We start from the raw sequence: 21491 nt of genomic DNA, 5'->3' as shown, positions 1-21491 counted from the left end.
AAGTCTTTACTACTTTTCAAACCTCACAAAGCTCTCCTGCCTACCTTGAAGTACTTCTGGGTGAAAAGAAACTGCTGAGTAATAGCTCAGCTACAGCCTTGCGAACTGTTTCCAGAATTAATCTTTCACTTTGCAGCGGAGATTTCACTCTTTTCCGCCACGGTACAGAACGAATTTCATAGTTCGCGCAGATTTCGACGCAACATACATTTTTAACGGCTACTGTAAGCGAAAGAGAAGGAACGTGGTTTGGTCGCCCTAGCAGCTTTAAGCACACTGACCCACTGAATTAGGTAGTATGGTGACTTGTCCGTTCCTTCCGCGACTTCATCTATATCTACATCTGCATCCATACTTCGAAAGCCACCTGACGGTGGGTGGCGGAGGGTACCTTGAATACCTCTATCGGTTCTCCCTTCTATTCCAGTCTCGTATTGTTCGTGGAAAGAAGAATTGTCTGTATGCCTCTGTGTGGGCTCTAATCTCTCTGAGTTTATCCTCATGGTCTCTTCGCGAGATGTACTTAGGAGGGAGCAATATACTGTTTGACTCCTCGGTGAAGGTATGTTCTCGAAACTTCAACAAAAGCTCGTACCGAGCTACTGAGCGTCTCTCCTGCAGCGTCTTCCACTGGAGTTTATATATCATCTCCGTAACGCTTTCGCGTTTTTAAACGAACCTGTAACGAAGCGCGCTGCTCTCTGTTGGATCGTCTTTATCTCTTCTATCAACCCTATCTGGTACGGATCCCACACTGCTGAGCAGTATTCAAGCAGTGGGCGAACAAGCGTACTGTATCCTACTTTCTTTGTTTTCGGATTGCATTTCCTTAGGATTCTTCCAATGAATCTCAGTCTGGCATCTGCTTTACCGACGATCAACTTTATATGATCATTCCATTTCAAATCACTCCTAACGCCTACTCCCAGATAATTTAGGAATTAACTGCTTCCAGTTACTGACCTGCTATATTATAGCTAGATGATAAAGGATCTTTCTTTCTATGTATTCGCAGCACATTACACTTGTCTACATTGAGATTCAATTGCCATTCCCTGCACCATGCGTCAATTCGTTGCAGATCCTCCTGCATTTCAGTACAATTTTCCATCGTTAAAACCTCTCGATATACTACAGCATCATCCGCAATAAGCTTCAGTGAAATTCCGATGTTATCCACAAGGTCATTTATGTATATTGTGAATAGTAACGGTCCTACATCACTCCTCTGCGGCACTCCTGAAATCACTCTTACTTGGGATGACTTCTCTCCATTGAGAATGACATGCTGCATTCTGTTATCTAGGAACTCTTCAACCAATCACAAAATTGGTCTGATAGTCCATATGCTCTTACTTTGTTCATTAAACGACTGTGGGGAACAGTATCGAACGGCTTGAAGAAGTCAAGAAACACGGCATCTACCTGTGAACCCGTGTCTATGGCCCTCTGAGTCTCGTGGTCGAATAACGCGAGCTAGGTTTCACACGATCGTCTTTTTCGAAACCCATGCTGATTCCTAGATTGGTAAATGCTTTGGTTGCTTGGCGGGATGTAAACGGGATGAACAGTCTTAGCTACTAATCTTCCGAGTCTGAGCGGTGTCGTACCCACTGTGCGGTGAAATGACCCCCTCTGGTGGCCAGGCCGCGGCGCGGTGTCTCGGAGGACGCCGCTGCTGTTGCGAGAACCTGCGACGGGCGCTTCGCCCACGGAGGGGCCGCGACCTTGCCGGCACAATCGCCGCGCCGCCACGCCCGGGGCTCGCCCCGGCCCGGCCCTCTAGCCTGCTCGCTTTCTTTCTGCCCGTTGAGCAACTGATGATGCGAGCGCGCGGCAGCGGCGAGGCGTGGCGTCTGTCCCGGTTGCTCCCCGTGCTAAGTATATAAGGCCCCGGCGGGCTGCCGGTGACACTGCAGTTCGTCACACCTCGGCGATCACCTCCACATCAACACTCGCCATGATGCTCCTCAAGGTGAGTCCGGCGCCGTGAAACATCACATCTACAATCGGCCTCTCACACTAACACCATTAGGACATCCGCATGTTCATCTAAACTGCTGACCAGTATTAACACACCACCAGGTAAGATAGAAAATGGTGTGTGCTGTACTACAGTTGGAAGAGTAATGACTAAATCTGTAAATATGATGTAATTATACGTTCCTGGAGATATATTGAGTCTCAACTTTATCTTCGAAAAGGATAAAAGCCGAAGTAATGAGTTAAAATTTGTGCCAAGACCAGGACTCTAACAGCAGTGGGATTGGGTTGTGTTGGGGGGAAGGGACCAAACAGCGACTTCATCGGTCTCATCGGATTAGGAAAGGACGGGAAGGAAATCGGCCGTGCCCTTTCAAAGGAACCATCCCGGCATTTGCCTGGAGAGATTTACGGAAATCACGGAAAATCTAAATCAGGATGGCCGGACGTGGGACTGAACGGTCGCCCTCCCGAATGCGAGTTCAGTGTGCTAACCACTGCGCCACCTCGCTCGGTTCGAACAGCAGTCTCAGGCTTACTAAGCAAACGCCTTATCCACTACACCACCTTGGCATTGTAGCTCGTGCAGATGCACTAATTACCCCAGTCCAGGGCGCTTTACGTAATTTGATAGATAACTGGGTGAGAAATTCACTTTGCAGAGCTGACACGTCTTGTACTTACACTGGTTCTAGCCCAGATGGGCATCGAGTTTAAATGAGCGGGGATCACATATATATATATGTCATTCCAATATTAAAGTGAATCAGTCTTAATGTCTGGCGAGTGGTAGCATGCCAGTCTCTCAGCAACCCATCACCTTGGTTGAGGTGTATGGATAATGTGCTGGTCCGGGCAACAGTTGAAAAGCCCTCGTTTCGAGGTACGTCAGGACAGCATGGGCAACATCTGGTCTTGCATTATCTTTTTAAAACAACACATCACGCCGGCCAGAGTGGCCGTGCGGTTCTAGGCGCTTCAGTCCGGAACCGCGTGACTGCTACGGTCGCAGGTTGGAATCCTGCCTCGGGCATGGGTGTGTGTGATGTGCTTAGGTTGGTTAGGTTTAAATAGTTCTAAGTTCTAGGGGACTGTTGACCTAAGATGTTAAGTCCCGTAGTGCTCAGAGCCATTTGAACCATCACATCACGGAAATCTCGAAGGTAGGGCACACCCACATTACATAAGTAACAGTTAATGCAGAATTTATTGGCAATGCCAACCAGAGGCGGTCGTGTTCTGAAAACAGTGACAAACCACAAAATCAGTCTGGTCCTGAGCTCATGTGGTGAACAATGTGACAATGATGATAGCTCTGCTCGAAGTATCCACATTCTGATACAGTGAGGCGACAAAAGTCATGGGATACCTCCCAGTATCGTGTCGGATCTTTTGCCTGGCGTAGTGCAGCAACTCGACGTGGCATCGACTCAGCAAGTCGTTGGATATCCCCAGTTCAAATGTTTAGCCACGCTGCCTCTATAGCCGTCCATAGGTGCCAAAGTGTTGCCGGTGTAGGATTTTGTGCACGAACTGACCTATCGATTATGACCCATAAATGTTCGATAGGATTCATCTCGGGCGATCTGCGCGGCAACATCATTCGCTCCAGTTGTCCAGAATGTTCTCAAACCAATTGCGAGCAACTGTCATCCATAAAAATTCCATTGTCGTTTGGGAGCGTGAAGTGCATGAATGGCTGCAAATGGTTTCTACACTACTGGCCATTAAAATTGCTACACCAAGAAGAAATGCAGATGATAAACGGGTATTCATTGGACAAATTTTATTATACTAGAACTGACATGTGATTACATTTACACGCAATTTGGGTGCATAGATCCTGAGAAATCTTTACCCAGAACAACCACCTCTGGCCGTAATAACGGCCTTGATATGCCTGGGCATTGAGTCAAACGGAGCTTGGATGGCGTGTACATGTACAGCTGCCCATGCAGCTTCAACACGATACTACAGGTCATCAAGAGTAGTGACTGGCGTATTGTGACGAGCCTGTTGCTCGGCCACCATTGACCAGACGTTTTCATTGGCGAGAGATCTGGAGAATGTGCTGGCCAGGGCAGCAGTCGAACATTTTCTGTATCCAGAAGGCCCGCACAGGACCTGCAACATGCGGTCGTGCATTATCCTGCTGAAATGTAGGGTTTCGCAGGGATCGAATGAAGGGTAGAGCCACGGGTCGTAACACATCTGAAATGTAACGTCCATTGTTCAAAGTGCCGTCAATGCGAACAAGAGGTGACCGAGACGTGTAACCAATGGCACCCCATACCATCACGCCGGGTGATACGCCAGTATGGCGATGACGAATACACCCTTCCAATGTGCGCTCACCGCGATGTCGCCAAACACGGATGCGACCATCATGATGCTGTAAACAGAACCTGGATTCATCCGAAAAAATGACCTTTCGCCATTCGTGCATCCAGGTTCGTTGTTGAGTACACCATCGCAGGCGCTCCTGTCTGTGATGCAGCATCAAGTCAAGGGTAGCCGCAGCCATGGTCTCCGAGCTGATAGTCCCTGCTGCTGCAAATGTCGTCGAACTGTTCGTGCAGATAGTTGTTGTCTTGCAAGCGTCCACATCTGTTGACTCAGGAATCGAGACGTGGCTGTACGATCCGTTACAGCCATGCGGATAAGATGGCTGTCATCTCAACTGGTAGTGATACGAGGCCGTTGGGATCTAGCACGGCGTTCCGTATTACCCTCCTGAACCCATAGATTCCATATTCTGCTAACAGTCATTGGATCTCGACCAACGCGAGCAGCAATGTCGCGATACGATAAACCGCAATCGCGATAGGCTACAATCCGACCTTTATCAAAGTCGGAAACGTGATGGTACGCATTTCTCCTCCTTACACGAGGCATCACAACAACGTTACACCAGGCAACGCCGGTCTACTGCTGTTTGTGTATGAGAAATCGGTTGGAAACTTTCGTCATATCAGCACGTTGTAGGTGTCGCCACCGGCGGCAACCTTGTGTGAATGCTCTGAAAAGCTAATCATTTGCGTATCACAGCATCTTCTTCCTGTCGGTTAAATTTCGCGTCTGTAGCACGTCATCTTCTTGGTGTACCAATTTTAATGGCCAGTAGTCTAAGAAGCGAAGATAACTATTTCCAGTCAACGATCGGTTCAGTTTGAACCGAGCACCCAGTCAATTCCATGTAAACACAGCTCACACCTTTATGGAGCCACCGCCAGCTTGCACAAAGCCTTGTTGACAACTTCGATCCATGGCTTCGTAGCATCTGCGCCACACTAGGAGCCTACCTTCTTCTGTAGTGGTCAATCCAAGGATTGGTTTGCAACAGCTACAATGGCAGCTTGTCTCCATTCTGTGCGTCTTTCAGCTTTTCTCTTCATTTCTTTATAGGTGTTACGTCCCACATCTTTCACGATTTGATCCATGTACCTCAGTCGTGGTCTTCCTCTTGGTCTTTTTCCCTCGACATATCCCTCTATGATTGTGTTCAGGAGTCCTTTATGTCTTAATAGATGACCTGTAAATTGCACTCTTCTTTTAACAATGAAACTCCAGAAGCTTCTCACCTGCTCTTTCCAGAACCACTTCGTTTGTGACCTTGTCAGGACCCTACCATCAGCTGTTAATAACTGAAATCGGGACCCATATGACTAGATAACACATACAGCAGGCGATCTTCAGATAGATTGTAACATTTCCGGATCGTGACTGTTGCTTGATCACTCTTGGCTTCAGTGCACAATTTGGTTAAATTTTCCTTTAACTCTTTTTTGTCAGCTTGTTATGAGAATGGGACCTGTGACGTCATATATATTAATAACAGCGTTGTCCAGAGGGTTTCGTAGGTAGAAACAATTCCTTACATGATAAGTCAAGAAAAATTGCTAATTGCACTGTTCTATAACCACAAAATATTATGAATGAGATTCGTTAGTTATTTCAAATCGTGGGAAAGCTCACTGTCGAAAACTCAGTACAGTACTTTTATTTATTCTCTGAACGACAGGTTGAACCAATAACAATAATTTCTGTACACAAAACCCACTCCAGAACACTCAATGAGTGTGTATTTTCTGGACTTGATAGCAAAAGCAAGTGAAGTCACTCCGAGTTTGATAAATACTACCTTATAACTTTTTTCATGGTAAAGTTGAGATTAGATGAATACACATCTTAAAGTGAAACTTCCTGGCAGATTAAACCTGTGCGCCGAATCGAGACTCGAACTCGGGACCTTCCCCTTTCGCGAACCTGGACGCATCCCCCAGGGCTCAGCCATGACTCCGCAGTATCCTTTCTTTCATAGTGCGTCCTGAAAGTTTCGGAGGAGAGCTTCTGTGATTTTTGTAAGTCAGGAGACGAGGTTCTGGTGAAATTACAGTTGAAAGGGTCCTGAGCCCTGCTTGGGGAGCTCAGTCGCTAGAGCAGTGCCCACGTAAGGTAAAAGTTCAGAGTTCGAGTCTCTACCCGGCACACCGTTTTAATTGGCGATTAATTTTCATATTCTGCGCACACTCCGCTGCAGTGTGAAAACTTCAACCTTGAAACATCCCCCAGACTTTGGCTAAGCCATGTCTGCGTAATATCTATTGTTGCGAGAGTACTAGTACTGCAGGTTTGTTAGGAAAGCTTCTCTGTAAGGTTTGGAAAGTAGGAGATGAGATACTGGTGAGACGGGGGGTGGGGGGGGGGGGGAGGTTGGTTACCTCAGTCGGTGCCAGCACGGTAGCTGAGAGTGTTCGGCTGAGGGGCTTGCTTCCTCTGTAATTAAGAAAAAACAGAGCAGTATTCACCGATGAACTTAAAGGAGTGTCCTAAAAATTTCATCCAGACCAAATGACGATAACAGTGGCGGATAAAATGAAAAAGGAAAGGTCGGTAGAGCACTTACCCAGAAATGCAAAGATCCCGAGTTCGAGTATTGGTGCTGCTAACAGTTTTAATCAGGCAGAAAGTTTAGTGTCAGCGCACACTCCGCTGAAGATTCAAAATTTCTGCCACATCTAGAAATTTTCGTCAATAATGTGTCAGTTTTGTCAGATGATATTACTACAGCTGAGGAACTAAAACTGTGGTGAACAGTTTTATTATCTTTGTTCATTTTAGAGGAAAATCATAGTTCCAGCCCAGCAGTTGCTTTGAAAATCCCCCCGGTGGATGCGATTTCTTGGCTGTTATGTTCGGCCTTCCAGGTGCAAGGACCTCTGGAAGGACAATGTAGACTTGATGACGCGACCTTGAGTGATTTTTGGACGTGATGTTTTTACAGCACATCAGAATTCCTGGTGGACATGCACGAGTTATGCGCCATATGCGTCCGCCCCACCGCCCGAGGAACACAGGTTTCCATTATATGCTAATCCGCCATTCTTCAGGGCAAGTACATTAATGTCCGCTGTATGATTCCATCTAAATCTGGCTTGTACCATTCTTTGCCCTGGCTTTGACTGTGTTACTCGAAACGTATTTAGTCCGACCCAATACGTTCACTGCCTGCTAATGAGCACACTTTGTTGCTATGACTGAACTTATATGGCAGTGTTACACAGCAAAATGCACTGGAACATCTAAGACAGCCGACGGATAAAATTAACTACAGATGTATTTTTGTTTTCACTTCCAGAAATTCAGCGAGGAGAATTGGTGCTTACTCTTCGCCTCTATTACGGCCATATTAAAGTAGGGCTGTACACGCCCAAGAGACGTCTGTCTCACGTATCGTCACATTGTATAAAGGACTACTCTCGTTTGGCGTTTTTATTTTAGTGTTTAAAGGCGCATTGTTCTACATGATATGTTCCTTCATAGATAGAATCAACTTCTAAGCTATGGTGGCTACTCCAAATCACTTCTAACATTTTTATTGGGTTGATTACGTGGTCACTAAATAGTCACAGATTATAACACGTTGGCATTTACGAGGTGACTTCGCTGAAGTAATTGTCTTCTTCAAACAGAAAAGAAGATTTTGAACTGCGTTGTTAGTGATTACACGAAACACGACTGGTCTCTAAAACCAGAATGTTGCTTTCATCTGCCACGCAGTGTATCTCGAGTGACTTTGAACACCGAGTCAGAAGTGTTGCGACGAACGTGGGTGGCTACATTTCCCAAAGGAAAGCGTTGGGTATTTTGTGAGTATTGTGTTAAGCAACAGAAATATGTATTGTGCATTAAGAACTAATGTATCTCAACATCGTCAATATATCATGCGTCAGAAGTTGGTATGGGGTGCTCAATTCACACATGGTGTCTGTAGAGCTAAATTCGGAGGCTTGAAGAATGCCAATCTTTCTAGCTACTTTCATTGCAAAGAAGAACGAAGATTTCTGGAACAACTTCTTATTCGATGTAAACTGGGCAGTCATCAAAAGGGTAGTTCCATTGAAGGTGTGGTGTGTATTCCACCTGAATGAAGTAGTTGGTGCGTTGGTAGTTTAGACTCAATTTCTGAGAGGTGAGTTACAGACACGCGTGTTATGAACAAGGCGGGACGTCCTAAGTCAACTTCCTCTAGGGTGGGTCTTCTTTTCGCACACGTAAACCACCTCAGAGGACGGCCACAAGTGTTCGATCAAAGGACGGTACGTCTCCTCTGTAGAACCGATGGAGCGATCGGCAAACTACTACCAGTCAGTTTGAATGTGGGACATAACAACTCATTTGTATCAGGACCTAAGGAACCCATTTGTACCAGGACTGCACTGAGAGAACTCAATCACATAGGCGTCAGCAGCTGACAAGCGACTAATGTCCCATAACTTTCCCACGAATTTGGTATACTATATTTTATACCAACAATACAACTTAGTATTTTATCCAGCCTCACAACTGGAGTCATGTATAGTAAAATAATAGGCAACCGGTTGCATAAAGAAAATTTAATTTGTTTACCGGTTTCCAGCACTTATCGCCCTTCTTCAGAGGACTTTAATGTGATGGGTATGACGTTCTGAGAAAGGGAACTAAGTGCCCAGAACTGGTACAGAAATTAAATTTCTTTTGTGCATCTGTTTGCTTATTATTTAATTATAAATAATAAAACTGTAAAACAGTCCTATCTGTCTGTTTGTTTCAACACTCTTCTCTCCAAACAAATTTTCGTGAGGTCTCGACAGGTAACTTGAGCGTAGCTTGGGGTAAGACGTAGGCTTTATTTCACCAAAATCGGATCACGGAAAAAAATAATCGTGATTTAAAATTTTATTTAAATCCGTCTGCTCAGCTTAGTAGTTCGTATGTAGAAACCGAAGTGTGGTACCGTTGGACTCATGAATCTTTAAGTTGTGCATTCCTTTCTATATTTGCATGTTTGTAGCATTTGGTGGTTGCAAGTAGTTTCCATAACTTTCTTCTGGCTTGTAGGTCGCACCAGAGCATAAAATTACCAACCAACGTTTCGATCAGTATTGCAAGTGGCCTCGGATTGCAAAGCAGAATAATTTAATGCAACCCTTCCTACACAGAGTATTATCGTACAACACACTTAAGCTGAAAAACAAGGTTGAAAATAAACGGAATACAAACAAATACATTCGAGTTGATAGCAAACTTTACATTTTAAATACATTTACATTAACTAGCAGATTATTTTTATACTTAAGTCTATCGAATTTTCGTAGTTACATCGTAGATGGATTGTTTACGAATCCTCGATTACTCGAAAGGAAGTTAAATCCTCACAAGCGGCACATTTGTGCGCCCCAAGGTGGTTTCCAAGGCCTGCTTTCAGTCTTGACTGGACCGAGAGGGTCAGTTTCTTCGGTCCGCTTCGAGCGTCACTCATGTCCAAAGATATATGCGATGAAGTCCCTCCTGCTTCGTGACGTATGAAGGCGGAGAATGATGCTACAATCACTGCCTTCACTGACATTGCGAAGAGGCGTAGCACTCTTCTTGATTTTAACGCAAATATACACTTTCAGAATTATTGACGCTCTACTGCGATAAACTGACTAGAATGAAACATCTTTCCTGAAATGACCAGATAAATCCGGAGTATGTTAAGGAAATATCAAGCTGGGACAGCTATATTCAGTTTGAAATCAGCGATTTTTCGTCATATTTGATCAAAGCATTCGATATATAATTGTATTCACGTGAACTATTATTCAACATAAAAGATACATAAAGCAATTAGAATCCTATATCTTAACAGAATTGTGGCTTAGTAATCAATAATTGCTCAGTATGATTCAGTAAAAGTCATATTCTTGCGTCATTTAAGGCTCGAACATCAGATACGCTCGTAAATCGCTTACAAAACCTCGAAAACATTACCTAGTTAGAATGACACGTTCTTTATTACACTTTTATTCGTCTTATCCGCTACGGTCACAGGTTCGAATCCTGCCTCGGACATGGATGTGTTTGATGATCTTAGATTAGTTACGTTTAAGTAGTTGTAAGTTCTAGGGGACTGATGACCTCAGATGTTAAGTCCCATAGTGCTCAGAGCCATTTGAACCATTTATTGTAGTATATATATTTCATTTTAATACATTTGCTGTCCAGAAGAATTCACGCCATTACTCTGTATTCTTTCCCATCTTCATCTTCGCTTCCACTGTCTGCTCCTCTGATTTTATAATTAATTAATTTATATTAATCTCTCTGGATACAGCGATGAAAGAACAGAATGCGTACAAGACCTACATATATACAAATTTACACACAAACACACACACACACACACACACACACACACACACACACACACATATATATATATATATATATATATATATATATATATATATATATATATATATATACTCCTGGAAATTGAAATAAGAACACCGTGAATTCATTGTCCCAGGAAGGGGAAACTTTATTGACACATTCCTGGGGTCAGATACATCACATGATCACACTGACAGAACCACAGGCACATAGACACAGGCAACAGAGCATGCACAATGTCGGCACTAGTACAGTGTATATCCACCTTTCGCAGCAATGCAGGCTGCTATTCTCCCATGGAGACGATCGTAGAGATGCTGGATGTAGTCCTGTGGAACGGCTTGCCATGCCATTTCCACCTGGCGCCTCAGTTGGACCAGCGTTCGTGCTGGACGTGCAGACCGCGTGAGACGACGCTTCATCCAGTCCCAAACATGCTCAATGGGGGACAGATCCGGAGATCTTGCTGGCCAGGGTAGTTGACTTACACCTTCTAGAGCACGTTGGGTGGCACGGGATACATGCGGACGTGCATTGTCCTGTTGGAACAGCAAGTTCCCTTGCCGGTCTAGGAATGGTAGAACGATGGGTTCGATGACGGTTTGGATGTACCGTGCACTATTCAGTGTCCCCTCGATGATCACCAGTGGTGTACCGCCAGTGTAGGAGATCGCTCCCCACACCATGATGCCGGGTGTTGGCCCTGTGTGCCTCGGTCGTATGCAGTCCTGATTGTGGTGCTCACCTGCACGGCGCCAAACACGCATACGACCATCATTGGCACCAAGGCAGAAGAGACTCTCATCGCTGAAGACGACACGTCTCCATTCGTCCCTCCATTCACGCCTGTCGCGACACCACTCGGCCGGCCGCTGTTGGCCGAGCGGTTCTGGCGCTACAGTCTGGAACCGCGCGACCGCTACGGTCGCAGGTTCGAATCCTGCCTCGGGCATGGATGTGTGTGTTGTCCTTAGGTTAGTTAGGTTTAAGTAGTTCTAAGTTCTAGGGGACTTATGACCTCAGTAGTTGAGTCCCATAGTGCTCAGAGCCATTTGAACCATTTTGACACCACTGGAGGCGGGCTGCACGATGTTGGGGCGTGAGCGGAAGACGGCCTAACGGTGTGCGGGACCGTAGCCCAGCTTCATGGAGACGGTTGCGAATGGTCCTCGCCGATACCCCAGGAGTAACAGTGTCCCTAATTTGCGGGGAAGTGGCGGTGCGGTCCCCTACGGCACTGCGTAGGATCCTACGGTCTTGGCGTGCATCCGTGCGTCGCTGCGGTCCGGTCCCAGGTCGACGGGCACGTGCACCTTCCGCCGACCACTGGCGACAACATCGATGTACTGTGGAGACCTCACGCCCCACGTGTTGAGCAATTCGGCGGTACGTCCACCCGGCCTCCCGCATGCCCACTATACGCCCTCGCTCAAAGTCCGTCAACTGCACATACGGTTCACGTCCACGCTGTTGCGGCATGCTACCAGTGTTAAAGACTGCGATGGAGCTCCGTATGCCACGGCAAACTGGCTGACACTGACGGCGGCGGTGCACAAATGCTGCGCAGCTAGCGCCATTCGACGGCCAACACCGCGGTTCCTGGTGTGTCCGCTGTGCTGTGCGTGTGATCATTGCTTGTACAGCCCTCTCGCAGTGTCCGGAGCAAGTATGGTGGGTCTGACACACCGGTGTCAATGTATATATATATATATATATATATATATATATATATATATATATATATATATATAGAGAGAGAGAGAGAGAGAGAGAGAGAGTGAGATGGAGAGAGAGAGAAACAAAGATGTAACTGGTATGTGCATGTGGACAGATATTTCTATTAGTGACTGAGGACGGTGTACTGAACAAAATTAAATCAGTATTTGCGTCATTTGCATACTAATAATTAAGTCGTATGTTTTTAGGTTGGCTATTTCCTCCAAGTACATGTGGCAAGACTAAGCCATTAGTGCTCATTTTGCCTTGAGAAGCAGGCCAGATGGTGTAGTGTGGACGCATGTAAGCAAAACGTATAGTCTATGCTGATAAGCATAGTCAACCTAGAGGCGCTGTTACGGCTGTGCAAAAAATATCAGGTCGCACAGTATGTCACGTGTTTGTGAGAACATTCTTGCACGCAGGAAGAAAATAAATAAATAAATAAAAAATCAATAAACTCAACACAGTGATGCGCGTACGTTTTAAGGTATCACACAGAAAAATAACTGCACTATATTTATATCACATATAAACGGCAGGAAAATTCCGTCACACGACGTAGACCATGCTTAATTCTAATTGAACAACATAATAAAATAGTTTAAGAAACAATCCGTAGTAACTAGTCGCTTGTGTTGCTGGAGTAGCGTCGTGCCCGGTGGTGACTCTAGTTCTGCTCTGTTCCAGTTGGCGGCGCTGCTGGCGGCGCTGGTTTGCGCGGCGCGCGCTGGCGTCGTGGCGCCTGCGGTGACGTACCACGCGGCGGCGCCCGTCGCGCTGGCGGCGCACCCCGGCCCCATCGCCTACGCCGCCCACCCGGGCCCCATAGCCTACCACGGCGCCGCCCCCATCACGTACACCACGCACGCCGGGGCGCCCCTCGCCTACACGACGCACGCCGGCGCGCCCCTCGCCTACGCCACGCACGTCGCGGCGCCCATAGCCTACGCCACGCACGCAGCCCCGGCACCCGTCGCCTATGCCGCCAAGGCTCCAGTCGTTGCCGCCGGAAAGGTACAGCACATGTCCTCCTGCTCTATTGTGTACCACACACATACCTACCACAGCAAGAAGTACGTAGTAAGAAGTGGCCATGCGCACTGAGTGCGTTGATCAGATAAGCCAGTAACTGTGTACTCTATACGAGCAGCAGTCATAAACTTTTAATTACAACCTCGAAAAAATAAATTTATGCAATTATTTTTTTCTTATTTTGCATGTACAGGTCTACAGTCTGGGTAAACACTGAGATTCCGGTGCCACAGTAATGCCGCTCGCCGCTATTGGAGCAAAAACAAAATAACACAGCGAATCTTTTGACAGTATTGACTGGAATACTCTCTTTGAAATTCTGAAGATAGCGAAGGGAGCGAAAGACTATTTACTACTGCTACAGAAACCAGACGGCAGTTAAAATAGTCGAGGGGCATGAAAGTGAAGCACTGGTTCAGAAGGGATTGAGACAGGATTATATTCTATCCTCGTTGCTATTCAATCTGTACATTGAACAAGCAGTAAAGAAAACAAAAGAAAATTTGGAGCTCGGGGAGAAAAAAAAAAAAAAAAAACAAAAGACTTCGAAGTTTTCCGATGACATTGTAATTCTGTCAGACACAGCAAAGATCTTGGAAGAGCAGTTAAACGCGAAAGACAGTGTCCTGAAAGGACATCGACAAAAAAGAAAATGACGATGATGGAATGTTGTCGAATTAAATCATATGATGCTGGGGAAATTAGATTAGGAAATGAAGCACTTGAAAATGTGGACGAGTTTGGCTATTTGAGCAGCTAAATTACTAATGATGGCCGAAGTAGAGAGCATATAAAATGTTAACTGCCAATGGCAAGGAAAGCGTTTCTGAAGAAGAGGAATTTGTTAGTACCGGATATACATTTAAGTGCCAGGAAGTTTTTTGTGAAGCTATTTGTATGGGACGTAGCCTTGTATCTAAGCGAAACACAGATGATGAACAGTAGAGACTGGAAGTTGGAAATGTGGTGCTAGAGAAGAATGTTTAACATCAGATGCGTAGATCGCATAAATAATGAGGAGGTACTGAATAGAAGTGTGGAGAAGGGTTCGGTTAATAGGACACATTCCTAGACACCACGGGTTCGCCAAAACTAGGGTACAAATACTGAAGGTAGGTGTGTGTAGGAGGGTGGAGGTAAAAGTCGTCGAGGAAGAAGAGATGAAAACAGTAAGCAGATTCTGAAGGATGTAGGTTGCAGTGGTTATTCAGAGATGAAGAAGCTTGCACAGGATACAGTAACATGGACAGCTCCATAAACCGGTCCTCGGACTGAAGACCACAGCAAGAACATCTGCACTTAGCATTTGACTACATCAGTTTGTTTGGAAACGTGCTGTAAGATTAAAACTGTGTGCCGGACCGAGATTCGAACTCTAGACCTTCGCCTTTCGCGGGCAAGCACTCTGGCAGAACTGAAGCTGTGAGGACGGGTCGTGGTAGCTCATATGGTAGAGCACTTGTCCGCAAAAGGCAAAGGTGCCGAGTTCGAGTCTCGGTCTGGAACAGTTTAAATCTGACAGGACGTCTCATATCGGCGCACATTTCGGTGCAGAGCGAAAATCTCATTACAGTTTGTTTTCTTACCTCTAGCGGCTTGCTACGGTACTGTACCGTGGGGATTTCAACGTGTACCAGGGCTGCAGAGATATCCTGCAAACGCACTTGAAAGCATCTTCCTCAAATCTATAGATACTAAGAGTGCCACTCAGACATGTGTAGATAAAGCTTGAAAATATGTGTTTTGTGGATTCTTAATAAATACTAAACTGAGTTTTATAAATACTTTCGAAAGAGCACAAATCAGTTGCGTAGCATCTGAAAGCGGACTGAGAAAAAAAATCTTACCGTCCCTTCTTTAATAAGATTACGAAATCAGTTCGCGTGGACAGACCAGATAATTAACTGAGTTCTTGGTTGAAAACAGTCCCATCACTCATGTGAAATGATTCACTGAAACTGTGGAAAGTTGTAATAGAATGACGTACAGATTTTTTAATGTATTGTGTTTACCTTTCTGCACGTATTTGAAACCCCCGAGTGATGCCTCAGTCACCGCGTACATATTCAGATATGGCTGCGTCTCACACCAGTTCAGATGCTACGACTGGCTGTTAGTTTTCCAAGGGAAGATTGTGCAGTGACGATGGTTTGCTGTATCGGCACAGGTTGTAGCAGCTGCGGCGGAGAGCGCAGACTTCGACCCGCACCCGCAGTACAGCTTCTCGTACGACGTGCAGGACGCCATCACCGGAGACACCAAGTCCCAGCAGGAGACCCGCGACGGTGACGTCGTACAAGGTGAGGATCAGCTCCTGCTTTCTTCACACTAACAAGGGGAGGCCGCCAATTGTGAAATTCAGATTCGATTCATACTACGCATAATAAAAGCTCATGGCCAGAGGTGTAATGTGGCAAAGCACCAAGATGCACTTCTCAGCCGTTGTCGAGAAAACCGACAGTTAAAAGAAACCATTGGGGTGAAATACTCTCTACGATCTATAGTTTACTATGTCGTCGTGGCGCAGCGGTAAGCGCTCGGGTTCGTAATCCGAAGGTCGCCGGATCGAATCTCGCACCATGCAACCTTTTTTTTTAATATTTGTTTTTTGTAATTCAAATATATATATATATATATATATATATATATATATATATATATATATATATATATATATATATATATATATATATATATTGTGGGGTCTCTACTCTAATTCGAACGTTTGACTTACACTATACGTATTCGTTTCGGAATATCGTTTCTACGTCTTCCGTTAACTACACGTGTAAACATTATGAAGACAATTAATAACATTTGAGAAATACAACTTTGTTTGCGGAAAACATAATCATGTTCGAAGTCGCCAGTTTTTCCACGATAAACGACTTTCATCAACTTATTATATGCATAATTGTTGCAACTTATTGCCGGGAATATATATATATATATATATATATATATATATATATATATATATATATATATTGTGGGATCTCTACTCTAATTCGAACGTTTGACTTACACTATACGTATTCGTTTCGGAATATCGTTTCTACGTCTTCCGTTAACTACACGTGTAAACATTATGAAGACAATTAATAACATTTGAGAAATACAACTTTGTTTGCGGAAAACATAATCATGTTCGAAGTCGCCAGTTTTTCAACGACAAACGACTTTCAACAACTTATTATATGCATAATTGTTGCAACTGATTGCCGGGAATATATATATATATATATATTTGAATTACAAAAACAAATACTAAAAAAAATTTGCATGGCGCGATATTCGATCCGGCGACCTTCGGATTACGAACCCGAGCGCTTACCACTGCGCCACGACGCTGTTGGAAAATGGGAATCGTAGAGAGTAGTTCACGGCAACGGTTTCTTTTAACTGTCGATTTTCTCGACAACGGCTGAGAAGTGTATCTTGGTGCTTTGCCACATTACACCTCTGGCCATGAGCTTTTATTACGCGCAGTATGAATCGAATCTGAATTTCACAATTGGCGGCCTCCCCTTGTAAGTTTTAACCTTCTCCATGACGAAAGCGTGAGCAGGTTGCCACTGGTGGAGTGTGAAGAAGGCATGAAATTACCCTCCACTTGAAATTTTATATAACTCTGCACGTCTGTTTGCCCTGAGGCTCTTACCAAATGCTACTGGTAGTAGTCACCCTACCTGAAACTCGTACACTTGAACAAGAAACTCTTGACTGCCTTGTACTCAGGCTAATCGAAATGTCCCCTCACAGCCGTCGTAGCTTGAAATTTATCGTCTCAATCATGTGCCACGCGCTAATATCAGTCGGGCAGAATCACTTATCAAGTCACCTTGCTATAGACCTACAACGCTTTGTCAATGAAGCCGCTGGATCGCTTAAGACATTTCTTTATTTATATTACTCGCCATCATTTGATACCAAAAAAGGGTCATTGTTAAAACCTATCTCTAATCGTGGCGTCGACTGAATTGTTAGTTGACGGCCCTATTAGTATATATATAGCTTTTAATACTGACACTGGAGCTTGTTTTGCAACTTGTAAGTTTTTATATCTGATGATGGCAGTAGCTGAAACGGCTTAATATAAATAAAGAATTTTATTTAGCGGTGTATACGGCGTTGTTCACAAAATATTCATAATGATCGCAGACTCATACAGGAAATTTATTTCCTCTATTAATAAGATCTGCGACAAACTGTTCCACTGTAAAAGGTACACCTCTCGGTAACCCGTGTCGTAAGCGTGATAATCCCTGCCGACATCTATGAGGAATTTTCGAAGGAATATTCGTCTTTTCCTGTAGTGAATGTATATAATAGTGGGCAGTATAATTCAGAAATTCGGTCACATGAGATTGAGTTGACAACGAGATTCTGAAAGCTTTATTTTTGTTTTTCACTTTTCGTCAAAACGTAAAACATGCATAACTTTGCAAGAATTAAAAAAAAACATATAATTATAATTGTATTGTTGGAATATTGTAAGGATAATGCGCTACAACTTAATCAGATGCAATTCTGTCATAGCTGAGGTTTATAATTTCTGTTGTCGAAAGAAAATGAGAGAACTCTGATTTCTCTAAAGGTACACACTTCGACGTATTGTCAAAACAGTGGTATTTCGTAAAACAGTTATTTGTCCTCTTCTGGATGCTGAATAGTGAAATCTTGGTTAAATAGACAATTATTTATTAGCTAAATGTTCTGATAATCTTCATAATACACTAGCGCAACGTGTTGTACAGCATACACTTTCTTTTTTAGCCACTCATTATGGCGCGACAATATGAATTTTCGGGACCCTTGTAAGTTTAACCGGTTATCTGACCATATAACATACTTATTTTTTCCACTAATTTCAATTCCGTTCTGGGACAAATGTAATCAGTATTCAGGGAGACAATGCTTTAGCGAGTCTTCGTTCAGGTCATCACCACTAAATGAACATTTTCTACTAGCGGAAGCAGAACGAACTGTGTTCAGCATTTTAATTGGGAATTTTCACTCAGTCACTTTGAAAAGATGACAACTTACAGTGAACTTGCTTTGAGTCGAATACAGTGGCTGAGTTTCCAGAATGACAGAAACACGGTTGTGGACTAAAGAAGTGCGTAAGAGAAAATCTAACAAAGATTTGTCTTCCGTCAACATTTAATGTACTTTAAGAATTGCTTCTAAATATCTCCGTTCAATATTTAACGAACCTCTAATGATATAATGAATATGTATTACATCCTAGATACATGTCATACGAAATAAACTGGGATATTATCGCAAGCTACATGATACGCTAACGTTTTAGTTTTAGTACCCCTAACTTTAAAGTTTGTGTGGACATCGCGGTGGCTAGAAAGCAACTATAGAGTCTTACGTCTCAATTAGCTGTCAAGAACCGTCGGTGAAGAGAAGTATTAAGAACTATTTGGTGGATACTGACAAGGGAACCTCCCCATCGCACCCCCCTCAGATTTAGTTATAAGTTGGCACAGTGGATAGGCCTCGAAAAACTGAACACAGATCAATTGAGAAAACAGGAAGAAGTTTTGTGGAACTGTGAAGAAATAAGCAAGTTATACAAACTGAGTAGTTCGTGGGAAGATATACAATATCAAGGACATTAGGAACGCAGGAGCGCTATGGTCTCGTGCTAACGTGAGCAGCTGTCGAACGAAAGGTCTTTGGTTCAAATCTTCTATTGAGTGAAAATTTTAATTTTTTATTTTCAGTTTATGTGACAAACTCTTATGTATTCATCACTTTTTTGGGAGTGATTATCACATCCACAAGAAAACCTAAATCGGGCAAGGTAGAAGAATCTTTTTACCCATTCGCCAAGTGTACAAGTTAGGTGGGTCGACAACATATTCCTGTCATGTGACGCACATGCCGTCACCAGTGTCGTATAGAATATATCAGACATAATTTCCTGTGGAGGAATCGGTTGAACTATGACCTTGCGATCAAATGTTTTCGGTTCCCATTGGAGAGGCACGTCCTTTCGTCTACTAATCGCACGGTTTTGCGATGCGGTCGCAAAACAAAGACACTAAACTTATTACAGTGAACAGAGACGTCAGTGAACGATCGGACAGATAATAACTATGCAAAAATAAAGAAAGTAAAATTTTCAGTCGACGGAAGACTTGAACCAAGGACCTCTCGTTTGCAGCTGCTCACGCTACCACTGGACCACGCCGCTCCTGAGCTCACACTCTCATGATGTTGCCTATGTGGTCCATGGACTACTCAGTTTGTATATTTTGCTTATTTTTTCACAGTTACACAGAACTTCTTCCTGTTTTCTCAATTGATCTGTGTTCAGTTTATCAAGGCCTATCCACTGTGCCAACTTATAACTAAATCTGAGGGGGGTGAGATGGGGAGGTTCCCTTGTGAGTGGGTTATCGAGTGTCAGACATTTCATTTCGCTTAGAATCAGATACGTTCCAATTTCCACCCTGAACACTGAAACCTGCTGCTTCACCTGTTGCTTTCACTGATAAAATCTTTCATCGAAGCATTCCCTTTGCTGTAACGGACTTGTGAAAGTCGTGATTGATGCATGAGGTGTACGCGGATATCTCTGGGGGGACATCCTACGACATACGTCGGTGTTAGCAATCTGGTTCAATACAGAGAACCTGAAATGATGGCTGAATATGATGGCCGTTATGAGCACGTAGTCCTTACGACTCGCGAACCCAGCTGCTGTACCTGTTGTTGCTGCACATGGACTGATGGAGTACTGACGTCCCGTTCATCCTGCAGGCGTTTACTCGCTGGTGGAGCCCGACGGCTCCAGGCGCACGGTGGAGTACCAGGCCGACCCGGTGAACGGCTTCAACGCGGTCGTACACCGCGACACGGGCGCCGTCGCCGTCGCCAAGCCGGTGGTCGGCGTCGGCGTCGGCAAAGTGGTGGCCGCCGGCCCCGCGCTCCAGTACCTCAAGAAGTACTAGGCGTGCCGCCTACGGCACAGCAGCGGCTTCTGCGGCAGAGGACTCCGTAGGCTTCGCCAGGTGGTCCGTGGACATCACACGCTGGGTATCCCAGCAGTCTTAACCCCCCTGGACAGGAGCCTCCGAAGTCGTCGGGAGTCGTCACAGTGGCGAACGGAACGTAGTCACCTGTGCGCCGCTGTGACACCAAATGTCGCAGCACGTTTAACGGCTCTACACGGCGATGGATACTGATTTTTCTCTCGTCACATGCTCAACTGCTCTGCTTTTATTTATTTTGTAATGCGAAGCGCTCTATGCATGTATCTATCCTTTTTGTAAATAAATTTCATGCTTCAAGATTCGAATATATGTATTTTTCCCTTTGTCCTTGCAACATCTTGTATTGTCATTAACACGTGCAAATCAAATCTCGTATGAAAAATATTAAGAATCTTATATGCGAGGTGTGACAATAAATCTTTGCAAGATGTGACAACCTTGCAGGCTTGCGTAGGCACAATATCTTTGACCTTGGTCTATAAGCTGCTACTAGTTCAAGCGGCACATCGATGCAGCTGCTCAGTCGTGAGTCGTGCTGTAATAAGTTACCAGGTATTTGTGTCTCTCGTCACGGAAATGAAACCGCATAATATTGCGCAACGGTATGCCATTTCTTTTGGCGTTAAATTGGGTGAAAACGCGACGACAACTTACGGAAAGTTTCAGAAGGCTTTTCGAGAGGAGTTTATGTCAAGAGCTCAAGTTTTTCGTTGGCATAAAAGTTTAGTGAAGGCAGAACGAATGTTGAAGATAAAGACCGCAGTGGACGACCATTATCCTCACAGACGGATGTCAACTTGGCCAGGGTGCATGAACTCGCACGATCTGATCGAAGATTATCCGTGAAAATGATTACAGAAGAACTGAACATCAGTCGAAAAACGGTTCGTCTAAATAATAACTGAAGATCTTGGTATGAGAAAGATTTGCGCAAAAATGGTCCCAAAAATCTCACACCACAACAGCGAGAAACACGGAAAAATGTGGCAGCCGACCTGTTAGAGCAAACGGAAATCAATCCAGTATTGTTGAGCCATGTTATCACTG

The 21491-nt window shown here is 44.5% G+C and overlaps 1 protein-coding gene across 1 annotated transcript; it reads left to right on the top strand.

The window, feature by feature from the left end:
• The first annotated feature begins 1960 nt into the window (after positions 1 to 1960).
• Positions 1961 to 20725, top strand: LOC126204095 (larval cuticle protein A3A-like). Its single transcript, XM_049938513.1, has 4 exons — positions 1961 to 1975; positions 13087 to 13413; positions 15599 to 15731; positions 20212 to 20725. Exons 1-4 carry the CDS (start codon positions 1961 to 1963, stop codon positions 20400 to 20402), a joined length of 666 nt encoding a protein of 221 aa, XP_049794470.1. The 3' UTR covers positions 20403 to 20725.
• The last annotated feature ends 766 nt before the right edge of the window (positions 20726 to 21491 follow it).

Source organism: Schistocerca nitens, chromosome 9 (genome assembly GCF_023898315.1).
Source record: "Schistocerca nitens isolate TAMUIC-IGC-003100 chromosome 9, iqSchNite1.1, whole genome shotgun sequence".
In the NCBI taxonomy this organism is placed as follows: Eukaryota; Metazoa; Arthropoda; class Insecta; order Orthoptera; family Acrididae; genus Schistocerca; species Schistocerca nitens.
This window is presented reverse-complemented; position numbering and strand designations above follow the sequence as displayed.